General features: G+C 38.6%; 1 protein-coding gene across 1 annotated transcript in view; it reads left to right on the top strand.

The window, feature by feature from the left end:
- LOC147170356 (uncharacterized) overlaps positions 1 to 6165 on the top strand; it is a 7223-nt gene extending 1058 nt beyond the window's left edge. Inside the window, exons 1-2 of the mRNA XM_086081503.1 lie at positions 1 to 3732; positions 3827 to 6165. The exon at positions 1 to 3732 is cut by the window's left edge and continues 1058 nt beyond it. Of these exons, the coding sequence (XP_085937629.1) occupies positions 3841 to 5460 (1620 nt within the window). The 5' untranslated portion in view covers positions 1 to 3732; positions 3827 to 3840 and the 3' untranslated portion in view covers positions 5461 to 6165. The remainder of the gene's footprint in view (positions 3733 to 3826) is intronic.
- The last annotated feature ends 3835 nt before the right edge of the window (positions 6166 to 10000 follow it).

Here is a 10000-nt window from a genome sequence, read left to right as displayed (position 1 = left end):
CAGGTGCCCACCCCGAAGCCCAAATCTTGCAGTCACATGCTTTACAGACCTTTCTCTCCCACTAATGTGAGTGTGTGGGGGTGACAATTTGCTGCGGGCAGTGCAGACAGCGGGTACGGGACAAATGTTAATAGCAGGTGATATCCGTGTTCTTTTTACACAATTATGTCTGCTTTTATAGTTTAATATTTTAATGTAAAGTTTAGTTTAAAAAAAAAAATTCCCTCCCTGATAATTAGGCTCTTAGGCGAGAAAATTATTTAACCTTTGTTTTTCCTCCCTGAGTGTGTCATTCCAGATCTGATGTTCGCTCCCAAAGCAGATGGGGAGGCCGCGGCTTTTGTTGATCTGGCCCTCACTGATTACACTCTGAAAACAGGATACGCCGCTACGGCTTCCACTTTGCATTCGCAAGTGTTCCGAGCAGCCATTTTGAAGGGCATTCCCAAGTCTGTGGCACAGGCCATCGAGGGATCTTCCCGGTGCTGAGGTTGAACTGTGGTTGTCACATATTAAACATCATTTAAGGAGACATGCTAAAGAAAAAGAGTCTAAGGTAGACAAACACAAAAGTAGAGAAACACAACTTGCTATGGTGCAGTTGAAATTTTTGAAAAAGCAGGAAGAAAACACTTTTGCTGTGATCTCATCTCCCTCTGTCGATTCCGAGTGCATGATGTATCAAGCAGGTACATTCATGGGTCAAGGTGTGCCCCCTGGGTGGCCCAACATGTGCTTCAATTGTGAACGGCCTGGTCATTGGGCCCACGATTGCAGACAGTGACTTCAAGCGTCTGGGTGGAGAGGCAGAGGCCAACAACCTGCACGTCGCAGCGACAACATTCCCCTGTGCCAAACCAACAGTATCTGCCTCTATCTGGTGGACAGTCTCCACAATGATGGTGCCCTGAATCCGCATGCTCAGTGACTGTTCAATGTTTTTTCACAGACTCTTTTGCATTCTTTTGTGTTTGCACCTAACCGTCCAGTCAATCTTTTGGGCAGAGATCTCCTCTCATCAAATGCAGCCCTGATGGACTTATCCTGGAATTTCCGGATAACACCTACTGCTGCTCTACCTCGTCTGCCTCCAGTGCCACCTCCCAGTGCCCGATTGTTGAACAATGCCCTGTGGCATGCGCCACTGCCAACATCTACTGGGAAAGAGTGGATATTGACGTCAGTGATTGGCTCGAATCTCAGCACTTCTGAGCTCTCTGGTCACCTTGGATTCGTAACCTCAGATCTTGTGATATGGTAACTGATTGTATGCATTGCACTCTGTACTATGACAGATCAGGGGATGAGATCTACAGCGAGGCATTTCAGGAAATTGAAAACAACATATGGGAATTTAAAATAGGATGATTGGCAAAATTTATTTCACTCTTAAATTGCTCTGTTTCCCATCACTTGATGCTTATTGGATTCAGTCTAACACATTTTACCCACTTCCGTTTTGGAGCACCAGCTTCTGGATTGGCACCATGGAAGTGAAACAACCAACAGCGATTTTGCTGGTTACTTTTTGATTTTTCCCCACATCGCTGTGGTCCATGGATCCCACTGATGTTGATCTCTGTAACGTCTCACCTATTGTGTTTAAGATGACACCAGGACAAATATATGTTCCCCAATACTCTGTAAAAGAGGCTGGGATGATTAGCATTTCAGAAACAATTGACGGTTTGCTCAAAGCAGGAGTGTTGTGTGAAATTTCCGGCTATTTTATTTTATTTTACCCGTTGAGAAGAAATATATTGGAAAGTTTTGTGTGATTTATGACCTGCAAGAGATTAATGCGTCCGTCTTAACTCCTACTTTTTCTGTCCCGAGTCCTCACTCGGCATTGTCTCAAATTGCATCAGCCCACACTCATTTCACTTGCATTGACCTGGCTAATGCTTTCTTTTGCATTACAATCGCCTGCCTCAAGGCTTTGTCCTTTCACCTGAACTCTTTAACGACTGTCTTCGCCAGTTGCTGTCTCCACTTGAACTGCCCCCTGTTGTTTTCCTGGTGCAGTATGTGGATGACCTCTTGCTGACAGCTCCATCTGACACTTCTTGTCTTGAAGCCACCATGTCTCTGCTCTTCATCTCTTTGAAACAGCATCTTTCCACTGCTACAGCTTTTGTGATTCATGATTACAGTCGCATGTTCTATCTTGACGTGTCTGAAAAGGTCAGCAGTGTTTCTGCTGCTCTTTATCAGAAGGGGGGAGGAGGAAGTCGTAAAAGTTTGTTTATGGATGTTGCTTCAAAAGCAACGATGGCCTGGATTGGCAGTCAGCAAAAAGAGCTGAAATTTTGGCATTAACAGCAGCTCTCAGATTGGCAGAAAACTAGTCAGTAAATATTTACACAGATTCGGCGTATGCACACATGACAGTTCATGTTGCATTAAAAGAATGGTAGCGAAACGATTTCCAAACTGTAACCGGTACACCCATTAAACATCAGGATGATATTCTTAAATTGTGAGATGCTTTAATGCTCCCAACAGGCGTTGGCAGTAATAAAATGTAAAGGTTACTCTGGAACTAATGATTTTGTATCAGCAGGAAACAAATCAGCAGATCGGACAGCAAAAAGGTTGCGGGGTACCGACCTACACTCCAACTAACTGTAAGTGAGTCTGAATGTGACAATCCACAGGAGGTGATAACAGAAACAGTTAAGCTGTGGCAGGAAAAAGTAAGTCCAGGAGGAAAAATTGTGTGGATGTCCAAAGGGGGACAAAAAGATGAAGTAGGTATATGGCAGAAAGAAGGTAAATGTATTCCATCTCAGAAACAATTGACAAATCTAATTTCTGAAGCCTACATCTAAACCTCCCCAGGGCACTCACGGACGTGACAGCTCTGGGTCAGATGGTTTCGATGGATTTCACTGACATGATAAAACCAGTGTCAGGATACAGATATTTGCTGGTAATAGTGGATTCCTTTTCAGACATGGCCAGAAGCATATCCATGCAAATCTGAAACAACAAATATCGTGGTAAAACATTTGATTAATCATTACATACCATCACATGGGTTTCCTAGAAAAATTTGATCAGACAATGGAACCCATATCAAAAACAAAACATCACAAGCGGTATAAAAGACATTGGGATTAAAACACATTTGGTTCAGTGTATTATCCCCAATACCAAGAACAGGTTGAGCAAATGAATAGAAATATTAAAGAAAAATGGGCTAAAGCATTGGCCTCATCAAATTTCAATTGGCTACAAGCTCTTCCTGTTGTATTAATGAATATGCGAATGTCACTTAACTCAGCCAAAGGCTGGACTCTGTTTGAATGTCACACCAACAGACCATTTTCGGCTCCAACAGCTCCATTGGAAGGGACGCACGCACGTTCCAGGACCTCCAGAACTCAAACAACTAACATTTACTAACTCCCAGCTAACAAAAAACAACAACCAGATGCTCCTTTAGAAATAAATGATTGTGAATATGTATGGTTGAAAGTGATTTAACCAAAATGGTCTGAGCCTAGGTGGACTGGACCCCACAAGGTGACGGAGAGGACATCTTCTGCAGTTCGCCTGCACGGAAAAGGGGACACGTGGTTCCACATCTCGTCTACACGACCCGCCAGATCCGCCTCAGGCTCAGCGATCCCACCACCTGACGACGACCGGAAAAACCACGTCTACTGATCCAGTGTCAGCTGCCCCCTATTGAGGACATCATTCAACAAAAGTTGAGTCACATATACGGTCAGAATAATCTCGGTGACCAACCCTGGGACCTCAGGCAGTCTACCCTAAGGTCCTGAAGAAGCTGACAACACTCTTTTTTCTTCAATCCAAGAACATCATCTCGAGATGGCTTCAAAGTGGGAACGCATCTCCATCTGCTGCTGCATCACGACACTCTTTCTCATATTGACTTTTATGCCAATCTGGTATATCTGGAAGTCCCTCAGTACAACCTTGAACGTAACCACAACACATCGTATTAAGCGAAGTATTGATTCTCCACACACTCACTGGCTCATATCCTGGACTTATAATAACTCAATAACAGTGACAGTGGCCCCAAACACGAACACCTCTGTTAGAATTCCCGTTAGGTCTTTGAAGGGATTTAGGAACACTATGCAGACTAAAGGGGAAGACTGGGTAGAATACTGGTGGTATTTGACAGGACATGTTTTTCGGCTAGACTGGAGTACTTTTATAACTACCCAGGACGGAAGTCACTGGCCACTGGGAACTACTGAGGAGGCTATTTTCTTTAGCAAAAGGGTAACACTGAGTAACCTGGGAGGTCAACTCGAAATGACCTTTGCTCTTCCCGATGGAAAAATGCGACCGCCTAATGCAACTCTATATAACACCTCCTGTTGGGGATTACTGCTATGGGCATGGTTCACCGGAGCCGACCCCTATTTTCCCATTGTAGTTTGTGTCAATAAGACTATGGGTACCTTACAACAACCAAAAATGACTAATTACATGAAGGTGACCGGGGTGAGAGCTGTGAGCGTACCGCTCGATGGTGTAGATGAGTGGTTCCGTGTTACGACAGGGTTGTCCGGCAGCAGTAACAATTGGCTACTGCTGGCTAACGATGCGGCCCGTGCCACTAACGAAAACTGTGTGGTATGCGTAGGACCACGACCTCTATTACGAGTAATCCCGGCTAAAATAGAGGATCAATGTGTAATGGAACTTATGAATAAAACTGTCCCCCATGTCAATTGCTCTAAATGGGATAAGGTGTATCCCCTAGTAAAATGGCAGAAAAACAAACCAATATTTTCAAACAAAGTTTCAGATGGTAATTTCTCATGTATTAAAATGTCAGGAACAGGTGAAAAATTGGGAGAACTAAATCACATCACTCACTGCATTTCGGCAATAGACGTGGGACAAATGTTCCAACCTCAATCAAGAGGGGACATGTGGTGGTGTGGTGATAACAGAATATTTGATAAGCTGCCTTTGAATAAAACAGGATATTGTGCTCTCATCATCCTCCTACTGCCAGTACAAATCTACCCCACCTCTGTTGATAACCTTCTAAAAATGATTGATAATTGGGAACCAAAATCCCCTCCTTCTTTCCGAAGAACCAAACGGTCCTCTTGGCAAGAGCAGAATGTTCCCACCTACATTGATGCAATTGGAGTACCAAGAGGTGTGCCTGATGAGTACAAATTAGTTGATCAAGTACTCTCAGGGTTTGAATCTACAATTTGCTGGTGGTGCACCATTAACAAAAACGTAGACAGAATTAATTATGTACATTATAATGTACAGAGGCTGGGAAATTGGACTCAAAGTGGTTTTGAGGCTGTACACGGCCAGCTGGCTGCCACATCTTTGATTGCATTCCAAAACCGAATTGCACTAGATATGTTGCTGGCAGAAAAGGGCGGAGTCTGCTCAATGTTTGGAGATCAGTGTTGCACCCGATGGAAGTTTGACTATTGCAATTGAAGGGCTGCGTACACTCAATAAGAAAATGAAAGAACATTCAGGAGTGGATACTTCTGTATGGGATAATTGGATGGATGTGTTTGGGCGCTATAAAACCTTAGTTTCCTCAATTTTGATATCTATCGCTGTATTTGCTGCTTTGCTAACCACATGCGGGTGTTGCTGTATTCCATGTATTCGTTCCCTTTGCCAAATAATTATTACCACTGCTATTGAAAAGCATTCTTATATGATGATTGAGTCTATTGCTCCCCCAAAGGAGCCCACTGTTGAGGCATCCGACGAAGAGGACAAAGATCCCGCTGGGATTTTTCTCTGAAAAGTTTATCTGCTTGTGTCTGACTCTTTTAAAAGAGTCCGGATTGAGGAATGTTGAGAGTCTTCTGCCCAGATTTAGTTATAACTGTTTTAATTTAGTTATAAACTGTTTAGGTTTAGTCATAACTGTTTAGATTTAGTCATAACTGTTTTAATTTCCTCAGTAAAGCTTGGTGAGTGTTTGAATAAGGTCTTCAGGTGACGGAATGTCTGAAGAGCTTCTTCTATTTCCACACCAATGAGTCATTTGTCTGGGGTGAAGCAAATGTGTTAATAGGATTTATTTGTAAGTCTTATCTTGTGAAAGGTGCCGTCAGGTCTGAGACCTACTATATTTCCACATCAAAAGGCCATCTGTCAATGTGTATTGAATGCTGTAAAAGTCTGCCTTGGCTGGGGGCAGGGGTGGGGAGAGAGGGGAGGGGTTTGGGGGTACCGCCTTTCTGATATATTATTGCAATTGTCAGCAATCTACACACTTGCGAGAGGACTGCAGCCATTTGTCTGTAAACTTCTTTGTGTCTGGAATATTCTGTAAAATAAATCCTTCGAAGGACCTGTTCACCAATCTCCAGTCTGTATTCAGAAAATCAACATTCTCACTACCCGGAACAAAACGAACACGCGGAAGACAAAGATTGTTTTCCAACAGTATGTATATATATGTGTGTGTATATATATATATATGTGTGTGTATATATATATATATGTGTGTGTATATATATATATATATATGTATGTATATATGTATATATATGTGTGTGTATATATATATATATGTATGTATATATGTATATATATGTATATATGTATATATATATATATATATATATGTATGTATATATGTATGTATATATATATGTATGTATATATATGTGTATGTATATATATATATATATGTATGTGTGTGGATATATATATATGTATGTGTGTGGATATATATATATGTATGTTTATACATATATATATATATGTATGTTTATACATATATATATGTATGTTTATACATATATATATATGTATGTTTATACATATATATATATGTATGTTTATACATATATATATATATGTATGTTTATACATATATATATGTATGTTTATACATATATATATATATGTTTATACATATATATATATATGTTTATACATATATATATATATGTTTATACATATATATATATATGTTTATACATATATATATATATATGTTTATACATATATATATATATGTTTATATATATATATATATATATATGTATGTATGTTTATACATATGTATGTTTATACATACATATATATATATATATGTATGTTTATACATATATATATGTATGTTTATACATATATATATATATATATGTATATATATATGTATGTTTATACATATATATATATATATATGTATGTTTATACATATACATATATATATATGTATGTTTATACATATATATATATATATATGTATGTTTATACATATATATATATATATATATATATGTATGTTTATACATATACATATATATATATATGTATGTTTATACATATATATATATATATGTATATGTTTCCAGAATTATTATTTACACATTCATACATTAAGGTATTTTTTTGTACATGTATCTAAGTTGATTTGTCGAATCTGTTGCTCTCCATCATTCATTTGCATTTACCTAAAGTATGCTAGCTTCTGATTGGTTAGTTTTAGTCATCTGATAGGGGATCAGGAAGTGTTTTCACTGTAGCTCACTGATCTGATTATACGACTGGATAGCCGATAGGCCAAGACTTTTGAAGCCGCGAGGCCGCCATATTGCTCCTCCCAATAAATTGTTCTCGGCACACGATCCTATACATTTACAGTATCGAAATTGAAGAACATTCAAGACAGTACTTAGTAGAAACAGCATGATTTATGATGTTTTAAATTTGTTAAACATAAACAAGAGGACTTCAGATATTTACAAATTGCCTTAAATACATGTATAATTTATATGCTTAATGATGTTTACAGGAGGAAACTTGTATATTTTTAATTAAAGAATTATAACAATTTATTTATTTTAATTATAAATCTAATATTTGGGTGTGAGGTACTGAGCGATAAAAGAAAAACGGGGTCTTCAAAGCAGCGCATACCAGTCACTTGTTGTTTTTTTGTTAAAAAATAGTGACCACCCCGCCACAAACCCCCAACCCTATACTAAGAGCCTATGAGCTGTATATGTCTAATCTGCACGTATACCGTATAGTTTATACAGTAGTCTGCTCGCGAGATGAGCAAGATGGCAGTCCTGTCACTTTGACGGCTTGCACGGGCGTGTATCAGCTATCCAGTTATTTATTCAGATCAGTGCTCTAGCTGCTGTGAATGACGAGTTAAGTGAATGAATCAGTCTCCATCTTGCCTTTTCATTTTATAAACAGTGTCCCATTAACCACCAACGAATGCTCACATCATACTATAGCTACGCTACGTGTATTTCTCGAGTTTTCTCTCTCTCGCATATTTCCCACTTTATAATATCGTAAATTTAAAAAAAAATTCCGCCGCAAATTTGCCACTTTATAAAGTGGCAAATGTGCAAGTTTTTTTTTCTGGGAATATTACCCTCACCCTCTAAAAAAAAATATATATATATTTGTACGTGGCCCTAATACACCGTCGAATATTTCAACTTTTAAGTCACAATTCCACAAGGTATTTTTGCCCCAAACACAAGGTCAAGACAACATTGATCATCGCCAAAAGAGACACCAAACCTGCAGTAAAGCATGGAGGTGGAAATCTCTGATTAGATGCTTATCCCCAAAAATGAGGGTGTGCATTTCAACATTTTTCTTCATTTAAGATGTACAGGTTATAAATCACATGAAAAGGTGGAAAAAGTTTTGAAATAATTTGTGTGTGTGTGGGTGCAGATGTCAAAAGCAGTACGGAGGGCAAAATGTTTGGGAATTACTGTACCATTTTCTACAGTGAAGATTTAAGCAGACACTCATTGCAAATTTGACTGCTTTTAACATTTTCACCAACAACAATCCCATCTGCAAACATTGTGTTGAGGTCCCAGATGTGATCCTCAGCAGTGAAGAAACTTGCAGTAATCAAACAAAAAGGGCCACTACAGATTCAGTGAGCTTGTACTTAAAAATCCTTTATGTATTTACAGTTATGAGGCGACGAGACGCTACAGAAAAAGAGTGCTTATATACAGAGCAGCACAAGATGTTAAAATGAGAGCTATAACCATTGCATAGTGCAGATGGATTATAGCAGAGTACAGACTGTGAACAAGGTTTATCACAAAATCACTGGTAGTCTACATGGTATCACAAATTTCATGGGCTGTACAGTTAAAAGCCAAAACATGTGAATCTACATGAAATGCAATGCTTCTCCAAATGAGAGGCATTGTATCATACATTTTACACAAGATGTACATATTGTGTACATGTAGTGTATGAGCATGTACAGTACACTACTGTTCAAAGGCCTGGGTTCGCCCAGGCAATGTCTTATTTTTTTAACTACGGAAGAAGATTAGGGCCTGTGAAGAGAGAAAAAAATAGTTTGGCAGGATTCTCACTTAAAAGTACTTTAAAGTGAGAATTGTCACAATTCTGACTTTCAAGTTACAATTCTGACTTTATTCTCAGAATTCTGACTTTATTAGTTCTCTACTGTTATTAAATCAGAATTCTGAGAATAAAGTCGGAATCCTGCCAACCTTTTTTTCCTCTTTACTGGCCCTAATCCTCTTCTGTATTACTTAATATATCGTCAGCCTCTTAAAGTAATTGCCTAAGTCATTTTTTTGCATTTTTTCCCCATAAACCATCTCCTCATGATGCAAATGGTTAAATTTTATGTTTCCTAAAAAAAATCTGGGGGGAAAATGACAGGCGATCAGTTTAAGAAGGCGTCGATATGTATGTATGTATGTATGTATGTATGTATGTATGTGTGTGTACAAATATACAAATACATACTTCCATTCCAAGAGTTTGGGATCACTTAGAAAAGTTTTTTTTTTTAAGAAAAACAATGCCTAGACTGTTCGATCAGATCAATTCATCCTTTAAAAAGAGTGTTTCACTTTGAAAAGAAGTGACTATAGGACATTTCTTGATGAACCTACATTTGTGGTCAGTAGTGTACCTTGTCATACAAATAAAGCTACCTGTGGCACAAAGGCAGCTGAAGAAAAAGAATGCATGTAAC

Source organism: Leptonotus elevatus, chromosome 7 (assembly GCF_054856555.1).
Source record: "Leptonotus elevatus isolate MCC_2025b chromosome 7, RoL_Lele_1.0, whole genome shotgun sequence".
Taxonomy (NCBI): Eukaryota; Metazoa; Chordata; class Actinopteri; order Syngnathiformes; family Syngnathidae; genus Leptonotus; species Leptonotus elevatus.
The sequence above is the reverse complement of the archived record's forward strand: the minus strand, read 5'-3'. Positions and strand labels throughout refer to the sequence as shown.